The sequence below is a fragment of the Wolffia australiana genome, chromosome 7 (assembly GCF_029677425.1).
Source record: "Wolffia australiana isolate 7733 chromosome 7, ASM2967742v1".
Lineage (NCBI taxonomy): Eukaryota > Viridiplantae > Streptophyta > Magnoliopsida > Alismatales > Araceae > Wolffia > Wolffia australiana.
In genome coordinates, this window is record NC_135841.1 from 14721781 (window position 1) to 14738303 (window position 16523).

General features: G+C 43.5%; 4 protein-coding genes across 5 annotated transcripts; 2 read left to right on the forward strand and 2 right to left on the reverse strand.

Annotated features, from left to right (window-relative positions):
* Positions 1-1864: 1864 nt before the first annotated feature.
* LOC144705955 (thylakoid lumenal protein (Mog1/PsbP/DUF1795-like photosystem II reaction center PsbP family protein)) lies at positions 1865-5336 on the forward strand. Of its 2 annotated transcripts, none has more exons than XM_078578827.1 (5): positions 1865-2267; positions 3188-3291; positions 3351-3459; positions 3901-4128; positions 5157-5336. In XM_078578827.1, exons 1-5 carry the CDS (start codon positions 2003-2005, stop codon positions 5219-5221), a joined length of 771 nt encoding a protein of 256 aa, XP_078434953.1. In that variant the 5' UTR covers positions 1865-2002; the 3' UTR covers positions 5222-5336. The 2 variants fall into 2 exon arrangements, with proteins under 2 accessions (XP_078434953.1, XP_078434954.1); XM_078578828.1 differs by having other exon boundaries at positions 2124-2267; positions 3184-3291.
* On the reverse strand, positions 5171-6867 carry LOC144705953 (Pentatricopeptide repeat (PPR-like) superfamily protein). The gene has a single exon (XM_078578824.1). The coding sequence runs from the start codon at positions 6865-6867 to the stop codon at positions 5287-5289; it is 1581 nt and encodes a 526-aa protein (XP_078434950.1). The 3' UTR covers positions 5171-5286.
* A 2-nt stretch (positions 6868-6869) lies between these two features.
* On the forward strand, positions 6870-8444 carry LOC144705954 (pentatricopeptide repeat-containing protein At3g29230-like). Its single transcript, XM_078578825.1, has one exon. The coding sequence runs from the start codon at positions 6870-6872 to the stop codon at positions 8442-8444; it is 1575 nt and encodes a 524-aa protein (XP_078434951.1).
* A 159-nt stretch (positions 8445-8603) lies between these two features.
* EMB3144 (AAA-type ATPase family protein) lies at positions 8604-14740 on the reverse strand. The gene is made up of 17 exons (XM_078578823.1): positions 14377-14740; positions 13601-13856; positions 13041-13413; positions 12651-12909; positions 12330-12461; positions 12098-12172; positions 11895-12020; positions 11701-11810; positions 11440-11518; positions 11183-11320; positions 10994-11105; positions 10726-10889; positions 10547-10652; positions 10360-10436; positions 9609-9752; positions 9358-9531; positions 8604-8976 (listed from the first exon to the last, which is right to left on the reverse strand). The coding sequence occupies exons 1-16, from the start codon at positions 14611-14613 to the stop codon at positions 9388-9390; spliced, it is 2532 nt and encodes an 843-aa protein (XP_078434949.1). The 5' UTR covers positions 14614-14740; the 3' UTR covers positions 8604-8976; positions 9358-9387.
* Between the last annotated feature and the right edge of the window lie 1783 nt (positions 14741-16523).

Below are 16523 nucleotides of genomic sequence, written 5' to 3' on the forward strand. Positions count from 1 at the left end.
GATTCAATATGGACAGCGTAACAACGATTATAGAGCATGGACGGAGCTCATCACCGTGAACGAGAAATTTGATGTGCTAGAGGCTGCACACATGAGAAACTCCACACCACTAACTTGATGATCGAAGGAATCACGAATGTGATATGTGCCTAGGTGATTTGTTTCATATTTTTTATGCCGTCACGATTTTGTTTTAAGTCTTCCGCTATAGAGCATTTAGTTTTCATCCAGGTCACGGCCATAGAACCCAACACACTTGGCATGGGGATTCTTTGTGAAGAAATATCTCCCTGTCCACAAGAAAAAGGACATATGAAAATTAGAGATGAAGAGGGAGGCAGCTGAATGGAGAAAGAGAATATGTAAATTTTAATAGAGTAATACCACATAAATATAGACACTGTTTGTGAAACAAGTGACAACTGAAAGCATAAATATAGGATCCACAGTAAACTTAAGCCACTAGCTCAAGGAATAGATATAGAGGGACACCAAGGTCACTAGGAGGTGCCACTATAAGAAAAGAGAAACCATCTCAGTGGTGGGCAATGCAAAAAGGTGACCGAGAAGGAGCAAGGCTTCCTAGATTTTTTCTGCTACTTAATGTAATCGATCACTTTAGGATTTTAGTGGTTGCTTCGAAGGAGATGCTGCTCTCTAAGGAGGATTCATGGATGGTGCACAAGAGATGGGATATAGACGTAACGGAGTGGGAGGATGAGATCCGAGCTTGAAGCCATTCTGGTCTTTCATCTCGAGGGTGGAGCTGTGGCAAATAGGGCCCAAGGATTACATATATTTATGGAGGATCATTGGTGGTCCCGCCACTCTCACTCAGGTAGACATGCAAACTAGTTTAATGAGCATCGGAGTGTGGGAGATTTTATTAAGCTTAATTTTAAATTTTAAAGAAAAATTGATTTAGCACAAGCTACCTATGTGTAAAAGCTATTGAACCATTTAATAAAAAAAATTGAGGTAGATCAAACTAAGTACTATACAAAACAATTGTAAGATGGGTTGGAAAATATAACGATCTTTTCACAGACCTCTCAACTTGTGTTCAAGTGCTTAAAACGTTCTTATAGATAAACAATTATGATTATCTTTTAAAGTTAGAAAATGTGAAAAATAGTTGGATCCTTTAAGCCAATTATAAAAACATCAAAATTTATCTCAGTACTTTAAAAATGGATCAAAGTTATGAACATATTTTAAAGCCTACTTACTCAAATATTCTTTAATGATAAATAATTATTTTCAATAAAAGTTGTCTTTATTGTACAGGACCTAGAAAACGGATAGTGGATAAAATATTATACTTGAAAATATATCACGCCACTGAAAGAGTCATGTAAAAGGGTTTAAATTAGCATGCACGTGTGGCATATTTTATCAGGCTTACTTATAAAGCCAAATTGAAGAAAGACAAACTAGATAGGCATAAATGCTACAGAAAACTTTGATGAACAAGAAAAAAAATCTGTAATCTGAAGCAAACGTTTTTTTTTAATTTTAAGATTCGTCTTAACTTTGAGCCTAAGAAAATGTGAATAAAAATAACTGGCTAAAAGTCATACCTTTTCTCCCAAATTGATTATCACTAAAAAATCTTAGGATTATCATCAACACCTTATCGCATGCATAAACAAGTAAAAATAACTATTAAATTGAGTAAATTATACATGCATATCTATCACATCACAAAATACATGCCGTTAAATTCAGTGCCATTAAATTGAGTAATTTAATCGGACACGCATTTTAACAAACAATCGAAAGTCCGCCGGACTTCAGCCGTTGAAATCCGACGGCCACGGCTCTCCCATGGCACTCGAGAGTACGCGGCCCAACGCCTATCACAGGATCTTCGAGCCAGAGGGGGACCAACGTCTACCACAGACGCCGCTGAAATGGCGTAGTTGATCGACATCTGAATTCAATCTTCCAGCCTTGTTGGCAGATCGATTGATTTCTTCAGGATTAGCGGCAGCCCAAGTTCATGGCTTCTGCTGCCGCTATTGGACGCTGTTCATTGGGCCTGAGCATCAGTTCAAAACTATCTCCGAGCGGCAATGGGAGGAGGATCGCTGCCAAGGGAAACGATGCCGATGTTCAGGAGGATTTCATGAAAAGAAGAGCGGCTCTGCTCTCCGGGTTGTCTTTGATTTCTTCTGCGGCCTTGGGTTTCCCCAAACTAGGGTTGGCCGTCACACAGGGCCTTCTTGCGGGAAGAATCCCAGGCTTATCCGAGCCAGATGAAAATGGTCCGATTCCAACCCCTTTTCTCAATCTTATCCTGCTGAAATTATCGCGGTTTAAGAATATTGGGATTTGAGTGTTCAATGGAATGTACATATCCCTTTTTTTCTACTTCTTCAAAAAATCTAGCGATTTGTTTTGGATTTTGATCGGCTGAGAATGTTGCAAATCTCCTCATTGAATTATTCTCAAAGTCCTGGAAGTTATTTAGGGTTAGATTTTGTCGTTTTGGAAGATCAGAATCAATTCTCTTACATCTGTGTTTTCTCTTGTAGTGAAATATTTAGATATGCTTGCATTTTATAGACTTTATTTGTCTGCTTCTCAGCATATCAAATAAAGCTCATCATGCATGCATGTCTGAGCAGCATATCAATAAGCTTCACAACATGCATGGATGTTTAAGCAGCATATCAATAAAGTTGGTTACATGCATGCTTGTTTTGTTCTTTATTCATATGCAACTGAGAAATACATGCACGTAATATACTTAATTCATGCACTACTTAATCATGCATGAATGTTATGAATTTTATTCAAACGCTGCTCAGACATGCATTCATGCTGTGACCTTCAATCATATGATGCTCGGACATGCATGCACGCATGTCATGGCCTATGAACAGGCTGAAAGGCATAGTCCAGGGACAACAGTTGAATATATCTGTACTATCCCTTGTTGGTTAGCTGAAAGATGGTAATCGGTTCAAGGATCTGCAAGGTGGGTAGACAAAATGCCTCGAGCCAATGTCTGATTACCAGGCACTATAGCGATGAACTAACCCATCTCATAATCCCAAGGAAAAGCTAGAACGACATTCTTGTTCTGTAATTCACTTCATGCATGCATGCTATAAACTTTATTCGTATGTTACTCAGACATGCTTGCATGTTACGTACTTTATTTATATAAATACTCAGACAGGTTGGAGAACGTACCAGAGGCCGGATGAGAAGTCGGGGGGACACGGTGTTGGCTGGAGCCCGATCATTCCCTACGCATTTGATGTGCCTGAAGGATGGGAAGAGGTAAATAAATCAAGGAACATAATCAAACGATCAGCAACAAAACCTGACTGATTTCCCAGGTTCCAGTGTCAATCGCCGACCTCGGCGGCACCGAGATCGATCTCAGATTCGCCAACTCCAAACAAGGCCGCATCTCTGTCATCGTAGCTCCTGTTCTTCGGTTCTCAGGTGACAACACGCGCATCTTCTTCGGTTGGATTCAAGCGCTTACCAACTGTGCTAAATAAAAGTAGACATGGTAGTTCTGTTCTTTTTGTGCAAATTGTTCGTTCTGTTCGGTTTTCCGAACAGATCAAAAACAAATTCGAACAGAACATCACACAGACCCGTATGCGGTTCTTTTGTTCGCTTTATGCGAATTTTGTTCTAGTTTCGTGCGAATGTGCGAATTTGTGCAAATGTGCAAATTTTGTTCCTTTTTGAAAAAAAAACAGAACAAAGAAAAGGCCTTGTGTGGTTTTTATGTGTGAATTTTTTGTTCATTTAAAACGAACAGAACAGAACAACCATGTCTAGCTAAAAGCTATAGCTTATAGCAAGGGAGCTACTTTTCATCTTTAATGAGTAGTAAGTTTCATTGCAATATTCCTAAGAATTTTAAATGTACAGATCTGGAGGGCGATGCAACCATAGAGAAGATAGGCACTCCGGGGAAGGTGATCAACGCCTTCGGCCCAGAGGTGATCGGAGAGAACGTTGAAGGCAAAGTTCTAAGTTCAGACGTGAAACAGTACGAAGGAAGAACATACTACCAGTTCGAGCTGGAGCCTCCCCATGTCCTGATCACCGCCTCCGCTGCCGGAAACCGCCTCTACCTCTTCAACGTGACAGCCAACGGTAACATCTCTCATCCTGTTTTTTCTTCATCGTCAGCCAACGGTTATTATTATTTATTTTTCTTTTTTTAATTTTTTTCTTTTATTCTTTATTTTTTCTTTCTTTTAATTTTTGTATTTGTATTTTTATTTTATTTTATTTTATTTTTATTTTTAATTTTAATTTTAATTTTAATTTTAATTTTTATTTTTATTTTATTTTTTAATTTTTATTTGTTTATTATTTTTATTTTAAATTTTATTTTTAATTTATTTTTCATTTTCATTCATTTTTATTTTATGTTTTTCCTTTTTTAGCTTTTTAATTTTTAAAATTTTTATTTTTATTCTTTTTTTAATTTTTTTCTTTTATTCTTTATTTTTTCTTTCTTTTAATTTTTGTATTTTTATTTTTATTTTTATTTTATTTTATTTTATTTTATTTTATTTTATTTTATTTTATTTTAATTTTAATTTTTATTTTTATTTTATTTTTTAATTTTTATTTGTTTATTATTTTTATTTTAAATTTTATTTTTAATTTATTTTTCATTTTTTTTCTTTTTAAAACTTTTTTATTTTCATTCATTTTTATTTTATGTTTTTCCTTTTTTAGCTTTTTAATTTTTAAAATTTTTATTTTTATTCTTTTTTTAATTTTTTCTTTTATTCTTTATTTTTTCTTTCTTTTAATTTTTGTATTTTTATTTTATTTTATTTTATTTTTATTTTTATTTTTAATTTTAATTTTAATTTTTATTTTATTTTTTAATTTTTATTTGTTTATTATTTTTATTTTAAATTTTATTTTTAATTTATTTTTAATTTTTTTTCTTTTTAAAACTTTTTTATTTTCATTCATTTTTATTTTATGTTTTTCCTTTTTTAGCTTTTTAATTTTTAAAATTTTTATTTTTATTCTTTTTTATTTTATTTTTTTAACTTTTTTATTTTTTCTTTTTTTAGTTGTTTATTTTTTTCTTTTTATTTTTATTTTTCTTTTTAGTCAGCCAACGGTACCATCTCACGTCATCGCCCATTCCCTTTCAGGCCTCCAATGGAAGAAGCACTACAAGGACTTGAAGAGGATCTCGGATTCCTTCCGAATCGTTTGATCCAAGGCAAACCCAACATTTTCAGGCGGTTTTGAAGAGGATCTGTAATCACACTTGTAAGATGTTCAAGTAAGCGAGCTGCAGCCGGGGATCTTCCTCCCCGCCTGGTTCCTCATCTGCTCCGCTTCTTCCCACCTGCTGGAAGCCGCGTAGATGTTAGCGAGAAAAACGAACCTGTCGTCGTCTCTGGATCGCAGCCCGGCTTCCAAGGCGATCTCTTCGGCGAGCTGTTCTTCGCCATGAACGCGGCAGGCCCCGAGAAGAGCCCCCCAGATGGCGTCGTTCTTGTCCATCGGCATCGTTCTCATCACCTGGCAAGCTTCCTTCACTCTTCCAGCCCGGCCCAGGAGATCGATCAAGCAGCCGTAGTGCTCTACCGTTGGAACAACCCCATACTTAGTCTCCATCCTGGCGAAGATCTCCAGCCCTTGTTCGAGGAATCCGCCATGAGAGCAGGCGGAGAGAACGGCCAGGCAGGTCACCCCGCAGGGGACCTCCCCCTCGCCCTCCATCTCCGAGAAGAGACCGAGAGCTTCCTCGCTTCTTCCATGGCTGGCGAGCCCCGAGATCATCGCGTTCCAGCACGCCCTGTTCTTCCTGTTCTTCGTCTTCTTCCTGAAGATTCTCTCCGCCGCGGGGAGATCTCCGCACTTGGCGTACATGTCGACGAGCCCGTTGAGGACGAACTGGTTGACGGTGATCGACGATCTCTCGATCAAGCCATGGATGTCTCTGCCGAGCTCCAGCGATCCGGCTTGCGCGCAGGCCGACAGCGCGCTCGCCGAAGTCACCTCGTCGGGTTCGAACCCCTCCGCCATCATCCTCCGGAAGCAGTCGATCGCTTCATTGAACAACCCGCTCTGCGCGTACCCCGCTATCAGCGCGTTCCAGTTGACGAGATTCCTTTCGGGCATTCTATCGAACACCTCTCTGGCGTCGTCCGGGCACCCGGCCTTGAAGTACCCGGCGATCATCGACGACCAGGCGAAGAAGTTTCTGCTTGGCATTTCCTCGAACACCTCCCTCGCCGCCGCCATTAAGCCCTTGGCGGCGTAGCCTTGAACCAGCGCCGTCCACGTCACCACCGTCTTCATCCTCGGCGGCGTTCTGTCGAAGAGCTCTCGGGCGGCGGCCATGTCCCCGGCCTTGGCGAGGCCTTGCATCATCACCGTCCACGTCACCGGGGTCCGATCCGCCATCTCGTCGAACAACCGCTGAGCGGCGGCCACGTCGCGTCCGTCGCAGTACCCGGCGATCATGGCGTTGCAGGTGACCGTGTTTGTCTGACCCATTTCGTCGAACAGCTTCCTTGCGTCGGCCACGGCCCCGCATTTCCCGTACATGGACACCAACGTCGTCCCGACGCAGAGCTCGGTAGTCAGACCTTCTTTCAGAAAAACCCCGTGAAAGGTCTCTCCAAGGGAGAGGAGCTTGAGCTTACCGCAGGCCTTGAGCAGTAGAGGAAGCACCTCCCGTTTTCGTTCACTAGGGAAGCTTGGCTTCATCATGGCGAGGGCGTCCTGAAGAAGGCCTTCCCCGAGGTACCCTTTTAGAAGCCAACACCAAATGGAAGAGTCGGAGCCGCCCGTCGTGAGATAGACCGCGTGCTGTCGCCGGAGGAAAGCTCGCCTCTGCGACCTTGCCATCAATGGCGGAGAAGCTTCTGCGAAACTGTAGCCTGGTCGCGGAGAACAAGCTGATCAGAAGCTTCGCCGAGAGGAAGAGCTGGGGAGAAGCGCTGGCAGCCTACGGGCGGTTGAGAGAGAAGGGTCTCTCCCCCAACGGCTTCACCTTCACGTTCTTGGTCCGAGCCATGGCTAGCCGGTGGCGCGAAGGGCGCGCCGTCCACGGCCAGGTGGTCCGCCACGGCTGCGGGTCCAGCGTCTTCGTCATGAACGCGCTGCTGAGCTTCTACTCCAAGTCCGCCCCCGACGCGGCCCCGGCGACGAGGTTGTTCGATGAAATGCCGGACAGGGACGTGGTGACGTGGAACTGCATGCTCCACGCGCACGTGCTCCGCGGGGAGGTAGCCGCCGCGGGGAAGTTGTTCGAGGAAATGCCGGAGAGGAGCGTGGTGACGTGGAACTGCATGCTGACTGGGCTTTGCCGGGCTGGGGACGTGGCGGCCGCGGTGGAGCTCTTCGCCGGGATGGAGGTCAAGGACGTGGTGACGTGGACTGCCATGGTGGCCGGGTTTGCCGGGGCCGGAGAGATGGCAGCGGCGACGGCTGTTTTCAGGCGGATGCCGGGGAAGAACACCGTCTCCTGGAACGCCGTCATCTCTGGTTACTGCGCCAACGGGAATTACGGAGAGGCGTTACGGATGTGGCGGGAGATGCTGGACGACGGCGGGTGCAGAACAGACGAGGTGACGCTGGTGGCGGCAGCGACGGCGTGCGGGGGGCTGGGCGCGCTTGGGCATGGCGGCTGCGTGCTCTCCTTCGCCAAGAAGAGCGGGCTGGGGGGCGCCACCGAGCTGGGGAACGCCGTGCTGACCATGTTCGCCAAGTGCGGTGATGTGGCCGGCGCTGAGAGGGTGTTCATGGAGATGGAGAGGCGGTGTGTGATCTCCTGGACGGCCATGATCTGGGGGCTGGGCGTGCACGGCCGCAGCCGGGCGGCGTTGAAGGTGTACGGCGACATGCGCCGCCGTGGGGTGGAGCCGGATGACGTCACCTTCTTGGCGCTGCTCTCGGCCTGCGCCCACGGCGGAGAGGTGGAAGAAGGGCAGCGGCTCTTTCAGGAGATGGTGGCGGAGTTCCGCGTTGACCCGAGGATGGAGCACTACGGTTGCATGGTTGACCTTCTGGCCCGGGCGGGGAGGACCGAGGAGGCGGTCAGGTTCGTTGAGAGCATGCCCATTGACCCGAACCAGGCCGTCTGGGCGGCTCTCCTGAGCCCCTGCCGGTGGAATGGAGATGCCGGAGCTGTTGATTTGCTGGGTCGGAAGATGGCGGCCGTCGAGCCGTTGACCGCTGGATGCCGGGTCCTGATCTCCCATAACAGTGCAGCGGCGGGCCAGTGGGACCACGTGGCGAGCATCCGGGGCGCCATGTGGCATGATGGCTTGGAAAAGACACCCGGGTGCAGCTCCATCCAGGTGGGCTTCCAGGTCCACGAGTTCATGGCCAAGGACTTGAGGCATGAGAAGAGGAGCGAGATTTATGAGGTTTTGCATGGGCTAGCCAAAATCCTACATATTGAAGCACAACATCCTGCTTAAAGAGGAAAAGTTGTATCTTTTAGCACAGTTGGTAGCACAGTTGAATCTAACATGGCATCAGAGTCAGGTGGCAGGTTCAAATCCCAGAAGAGATACTACGGCATGACAGGATCATGATCATTTTGTGAATGATCTTGTTAGCTTAATGACATGCCAATATGAAAATAACAAGGGGGAAAGATTTGGAGATTCTTACAGAGCTCAGACAACTCAGTTATGATCATGACACAAGAATGAGGAAATAACAGGCCGGGGGGAGAAGGGGGGGGGTGTGGACGAAGGGCCAGATATTCTTACAGAAACCAGTTCTCATTGGCCACTACCTGGAACAGCTGTTGCATGATGATGGATGAGGCATCTATATATCTTTGAAGCAGTGACAGGATCCAACCGAGAGAATGGTTTTTCCTATCCAGCGCACAGTCCAGGAAAGATATTTCCAAGACAAGTGATTCCCCTGCTTTGATGGAGTACCAGAATGAAATGGCATCCAAGGTGCATCCGCGCCGGATGCTGAACGCAGCTTCTCCACCTGAGACAGGAGATGAGGAAAAAATCAAGAGCGTGTTATTAAAACTTGCAAGGTCTCCGATATCCTAACATCATGTTAAGGATCATATACCTATCTGAATAATTTCCTAGCCTATCATCTTTTTCTTTCTCACAATGGAGTATCTTAAGTTCCATTGATACTTTCCTCAACCTACTCTTAACATCAACCAGGTACCCGTTTTCATTTTTCTAGCCTACTGTTCTGACCTTTTCCCTGGTGTTTTCCTCTTATAATCCATGTATCCTGAGTCTGGCATGAACACTACTCTCATGAGAATCATAACAGAAAATGATGATGACAAGTTCGTAGAGGAAGCAATGAATAAGAACAATTGCCACAGAATCAGATAAGTTCCTTTACCGTTTTTCATGAAGACGCGAGGAAAAATGTTTAGAGGATGTAATCGACAAGCAAGAGTTGCGGTGGTGTGGTGTCCTCTTTGATCTCCGTTGAGACTTCATCTGAGATTTCCTGCACTCTTTTGTCCCAAATGTCATCCACTAGTTTCCAAGCTTCATCGCTGATGATCTGGGTCTGGGGGCAAAAAAGGAAAATAACATTTCAGGATAACGTTTGAAGAGCTTGGGTTAGTATACGGCAAGAAGTTAAACCTCCATTGGCCGGGGAGCCCCGAAGGTGAAGAATCCCACGTTCCCTGGGGCAAAGGTGAGCCTTCCTGGGAGGGAAATTCCATGGATACCCCATCTTCCAGCATAAACAAGCGCTCCATACTCATCAACAGGGTGCACAGGAGGCTTCCATAGAAACAAACAGTTCAACCAAAGTAAAAAGGACGATCAGATAATAAAATAGGTCAGTCTGACCAAAATGCTCGGTAGGTTTCAGTGGAATAGATGATGATGACAAGTCGCCATCATTCTTGCCATTTTCACTTTTCAAATTAAAAATCATTCTTGCCATTTGTATGTGGTCAGGATGACAATGACAATGCGTCATCGTCCATTTCAATTTTCAGCAGCTATTTCATCCTTGCAGCGGATGAATGAAGAGGATGATGCCGATGGGATGGTGAATAAAGTATTCTTTTTTCGCTTTAAAAAAAAATATACTATATACTTTTTTCCTCTAAATGTGACTCCATCTCACCATTCTCTCTCTAGGCGTTCAGCTTGAGGATGATAAGTCATCATCGACTTTGTCATCCATCCGAGACACGGAAACAATGACGTTGACAACTCATCATCGTAACTATCATTGTCATTTGTCTGCAGCTATGAAATCATCAGCCTTATCCTAACTGCTGACGAGTAACAAGAGTAATGATGATCTGCATAGATGACAATGACGATGACAAATTCGTCCATCTCCTCAACCCTAGATTTGGGTTATAAACCATCTTACCTGAGGGATCCGCGGGGCCTTATTATAGACCTCCCATATTTTGTCTGCCTGGATCTCCCTTTTGTCTAGAAGAATTTCTGAAAGCAATCAAAGCGCCAAAAAAATTATTAAGTTTTAGCAGTTAGAAAATTGAAGAAAAGACATTGGATTTCATCAAAGATGAGAGGAAAAGAGTCAGATTTGTGACCTGTAATCGTCTCCACTGCAGAGCGATACTCCCTAAGCACTGACCTACATTTTTCAACAGCAAATCGCATGTATTCTTCTCGTAACGCTTCCAATTTGGGCGCAAGCTGCAAATAAGCCCAAGGCTATCATTACTTTCTGAATTAACTGACGTAATTGACGATCAAAAGGATGACGCACATTTGGCACTAAATCGCTCTGGGTTCTATAAAAAGCTTTTCCAAACGCCGTCATCCCCGTCTGGAGAATTAATTTTTCCGCAAGCCTTGAAGCCTTGAAGGTTGCCTTTGCAGATATCCAGCACAAGTTTTCGATGCCGAATATCTCTTCTTCAATCACTCTTGCTGTCACATTGCATATAATTAAATTTCAAGTCAATTTTATGTCACAATAAAATGGGTTTTTATCTAAGAGAAAACCAGGGACATTCCAACAGCATAAAACTTACGTGCGCAGGCCCGCACTATCGAGGCAACGTAATCAGATTTCTTCAAGAAGGCTTTTCCTGATGCTTCTGCATAACGCATATTTGGTTTGTTTTGGATGGTTTTTATATCCGTCTGTAAAAGGAGAAAAGCGTCTTAGGCACAACAGAAATAGGGGAAAACAAGGTAAGGGAAGCCTTTCTTCTACAGACCTCAGCAAATGGACGGTGGGGATTTGGATAGTAACACGCAAGAACAGCAACAGATGCCTCTCTATAAGCCAACCTCAGATTCAGTTCATGAGGAATCTCGGTGCTATCTTCTTGACCGGTTTCAAAAGTACCTTTTTGCTGCAAATAATGAAGGGGAAAAATGTTTTTGAAGAAAATAATGAAGGGAAAAATAGAAGTAACCCTTGTATCAAGTTCACTATGCAAATCGATTTGAATGGAATAGTACAAATGTATACCCTCTTCAATGCTTCCAATAATTCTTCCCGCCCAATGTGGTCCTGGTCCTTTCTGGCTGTCAAAATTCCTGCCTCGTTCCTGCCGATGACTCAAAAAAAATATCAAGATCCTAAAGGTGACAAATGCTGCAATCAATTTTTGAGGTTTTCTCTTTCAATCATCTTTCAATTTTTTTTGAGGTTTTTGATTGTGGAATCCAGCATTTCAGCGAAACTTTGATTTTATTATTATTAGATATAGACTTTATGTTTGGCACTCACAGGACGTTCTGCAGCTCAGCACCCGTGAAATCAACTGTCAACTCTGCAATCTCTTGGAGAAGAGTTTCCTTCTCCATTTCACTACGGAAAAACTTGTTCCTCGCATGAACCTATGACATTTATTGTGCCGGTTAGTAGATAACATGCAGGGGTTCAAATACGAAATTACTTAACAAGAATATTCAAGATCGTACCTGCAGTATGGCCAGTCTGCCATCTTTTGAAGGTAAACCGACCCGAATAATCTTGTCAAACCGGCCCTTCCTCAGAAGAGCAGGGTCAAGTATATCTAATCTATTTGTTGCGCCAATCACTAGTACCTGAAAAGCTGATTTTAGCAGCGTAATTACAATTAAGCCCTCGCCCTGACGGCATTGATAAACTAGTCCCATTATACCTGTGACGTAAATTCCTTGAAACCATCCATCTCCGTTAAGATTTGAAGCAGGCCTTGCTCTCGCTCAGCACCGCCCTGCAGTAAATGCAATCAATAACGAATGAAGTTTGCAGTCTCTCCGCAAAATAAAAATAGAAAATAGAAGCTCACATATGTCAATCAAAGTCCAGAACAGGTTCTGGTTCTAGGCTGGTATCGTGATAAAATCATGAAATTGAGGAATCAATCTTACCCCACCGACATCAGGGCCACCGCGCTTGCTTCCAATTGCATCAATCTCATCAATAAATATAATGGATGGCGCATAAGATCGAGCACTCGAGAAGAGATCCTTAACCCTTGCTGCAGCAACACCTACAAACATCTGAAGATTCACGCATAATAAATCTCATCAATAAATATAATTAATCACATGCTTTCTTTTCGTGAAAGCCAATATTAAGGAGTAGGCAAAGACGAGAGGCCATGAAACTTCACAATTTGCACTGCTGAGAAAGACCATCAAAAAAGCCATATGCCACTCTTTCCCATTAAAAAGGAAAGTCATGCATACCTCCACAAAATCTGTTCCATTCGCTGCAAAGAAAGGTAGTCCAGCCTCTCCTGCGATAGCTTTAGCGAGTAAAGTCTTTCCTGTTCCAGGCGGCCCGTGAAGTAGAACTCCTTTGGGGCAGTAAATGCCCTTGTTTTGAAATTCCTCATCATTTTTCAGGATTCGAACTATTTCTTGTAGCTCTCTTTTTATATATTCTTGTCCTGCAAAATCGTCAAATGTAACACCCGTAGTTTCCTCAGCCGATATGAATTTTGCCCTGTTAACATAAGAAAGTAAATCATTTTTTGTAATCATTATAAGAAAGTAAATCATAACTTATCATCGAAAAAAATAAACAAATAAAACAAAATACGAATTGAAGTTAATAGCAAAAACTCAACCACTCACCGGGACTTTCCCAAGGATCCCAGAGCACGCCGTCTCAAAGGCATCCTAGCTTTCTTCTCAGGAGCTCCCAAGTCACAGGGAATCAGCTTAGCATAGATCGGTCTTGCCCAGTTATCGATCCATAGGTACAATGCTACCGATAGGGCAAATCGCATAGACCAGATGACAGCAGTAGCAACAGTAGAGTACACTTCAGCAGGAACTGAATTTACGTTAATTACATCGACGTGTATTAGCTGTTGGTGTAGCTTCTGCCACACATCATTCCAGGCGTCAATTGGCATTCTATCCACAACATGCCGACGGAAAACAATGTCCCTGCTAGAATCTATTGTACCCTTTTTTTTTTCGTCTTTATAATACGGTAGTATAACTGCATGGATAAGGAGGCAAGTTAATAACATCATATTACAACAAGAATCCTCGTCTTGGGTAATAATTTTTTCTTTACATGGAGAGTGCGTATGTTTTTTGTAAAAACCAAGGTAAGTCATAAATCTTTTGGCTGTGATGAGAATTGATGAATTTTATATTCACACAAATCCGAAAAAAGGACTCACCAGAGACAGTTTGACCGAGATTTGAATACTCCATGAACTGCACATTGTTCGAGTTAAGGAGCCTCCAGAACTCGCTGTAATCAATCTTGTGTGAATTTTCTGGATCCCACTCAGTTCCTTTTAATTTTCCTTGAAGTTTCAACAACGATCTACTCCAAGAAGAAGCTAAAACGAGTTGCCTCTCCAACTGCACATCGGCCTTCCTTTCGAATTCTTCCAACTTATTGACGCGTTCTCGCTCTCCATCCTTCAGTTTCTGAAAGCACAAAAATTTTCTTCAGAAGCGATACATAACCGAACAGCGGATGATGCCAATGGAAAAAAACTGAACACAAGGCACAAATAACTTTCTCGAAGCTTTCCTCCAGTCAGTCATAAAAGTACACAAAAGTGATTCAAGAATGAATCGACATTGCAAAAAAATTACAATCATGAGACAAACATACGTCTGCATGCAGCAATACCAAATCTTTGTTGTATAACGGAAGCTGTAAAAACGTCTATGTTCTATTGAAGCGACCCAACATCCAACGCATGGTAATTTTATTGATGCCAGTGGCGATTCTTGGCACGGAATCAGCATGACAGACTGATTGAGGACACACATGATCAAAAGAGCATCTCCCAAGATCACATCCTCAGGGACGTCTATTCTGCGTGCCCAGCACAAAACTCGTACAATGTATAGAACAAATGGACACAATAAGTGAAAAAAATTAAGACAAAGTCATCTTTGGAAGCAAAAAAAAAACCTTCAACCTCGTTTAACTCCTTACCTCAAACAGCTGAGCGGATTCAGAGTCCTCTTCAGCCGAATCTCGACCGGCGGATACCAAAACGGAATCCTGAGCGCAAAAGAGTACTCCAAGCTCGGAAATTCTCTTCCCAGCGAGCCTAGACCCACGATATCTGCCCTTGTAAGGAGCCAAGTTAACGCGAGAAAGAGGCAGACGGATGAAGGTCTTTGGGAATAAGCATCCCGAGACAGAATTCCCCGGCCCTGCAGAGATCATCCTCCACAGCTACCAAGAGAGTAACGATTTGGCGAGAGAGATCGGCTGCTCCGATCGACCGTCGTCGCTCCTCCCCTTGACTCTGAACGAGGGAAGAGAGGGCATGGATTTGTAACGACCGCTCTATCCTCTCTCGGGGTTTAAGCAATTTCCGTAAATTAAAAATAAATAGGGTTCGCGGACGGTTGACGGGTTGCTTAGAGACGGGCAGTTATAGTTCCGGACCGTCCGACGTCCATGGTAAGTTCAGGGACGGAGGAGGGGACGAATTTCATCCAATGATAAAAAACGTCCCGTCCAATCATACCGGGAAGGTTTTTCGTCCCGTCCAATCCTCCAGGGACGAATTTTTGTCCCGTAATTCGTCGCGGACGAAAAAACCCATTTGATATTTTTAATATATTAATATAGATTTTTCGTCCACATCCGGCCATGTGGTGAGATCTTAACTGTCGGATGTGAATCCGGCGGTTTTTCGTCCACATCCGTCCATCCATCGTCTGAGACCTTCAGATGGACGGTTTTTTCGTCCCACGGGACAAAACCGCCTGTCCGGTGGTCCCTGAACTTACCCTGGAAATATGTATTATCGGGCGGGACTATTTTTTCGTCCCGTCTGCGTTCCTGAACTATACGGGCATAATATTGAACCGCGAGCCGGGTGGATGGATGCCGGATGACGAACCATAATATTGCCAATTTCAGACTAATCAGCAATTCATTCATCGGTTTCTATTCTTCTTGTAATGGTTGGACGGTTCAGGACGGTTCTGGTCCCATAATACGTCCCTTAGTATTGTCTGGGAACTGTCCGGTTGGAAAACTGTTCTGATTTATAGAAGTTTTAAAATTTGAGGAAAAAATCATAAAATAGAAATTTGGTACATTCACAATGTTTGCCATCCAAACCCGGCAGACGGGATGGTTATTTGTCCTGAGACGAAAAACCAATCCCGACCTCATACGTGCATTACATTTACATCTGTATTTGGTTTCGTAAACACCACTTTGGGAAAGAGAAAAAACTATATTATTTGCAAATTAGAGTTCGACAAATGAATCCAAAACACCCCTGGCGACCGAATTCCATGTGGCGTCGGGAAAGGAAAATAAAATGGAAGTTCTAAGCTTGAGAAAATATCATAAAATGGAATTTTAGTACATTCTTCCATGTCCCCCTCCCAACTAGGGAACGACACATCTCAGACATGGCGCTCCGAACGTGACTGGACGGATGACGATACGTGACGAACGATGATGTGATGAAAATTTCATCACGTCACCGTCCCATCACACATCCTATAATTTTGGAAAAATCTGTCACATTCGAGTCACGCGTCACTCTTTGCGGCGTCCCGTTACGTATGACAGGAAAAACAACCTTGAAAAACGTCCCCATATGAGTAATCACAACTAGTGTATGGAACGAGTCCTTTCTCGAATGTAAATCTTGGTGATAATCACGAGGACAACCATGAGGTGCTAGGTATTGGCTATGATCATCCTCATAATAATAAAGAGGTGTTGAGTAGTCAGGGGTTGTTGGATATGTGAATATGTGTATTGTGAGCGCGATATCTAATAATCATTTGCTGAATCACACCTATCCCATGGTGAGGATGGATATTCATGCTTTGAATAAGCATGGTTCCAACTATAGTTTCCTTCAATGGATCAATCATGCGAGGGTATGTGTTGGGCTCGGTGCCATGGTTCATCCATGGAAAACACGTTTATATGGATATGAAAGCGTGTCGATCGATTCACAATCGATCTTCAAAATAAAACATTGACTGTACCTTGTGGGGAACTCATTCGTTCCACCCTTTGACTTTGCTACTCCGAGATCATTCTGAAGTCGTTCACGAGTCCGACCTCTAGAAGTATCCACGCGATCACTCGGCGCTTGG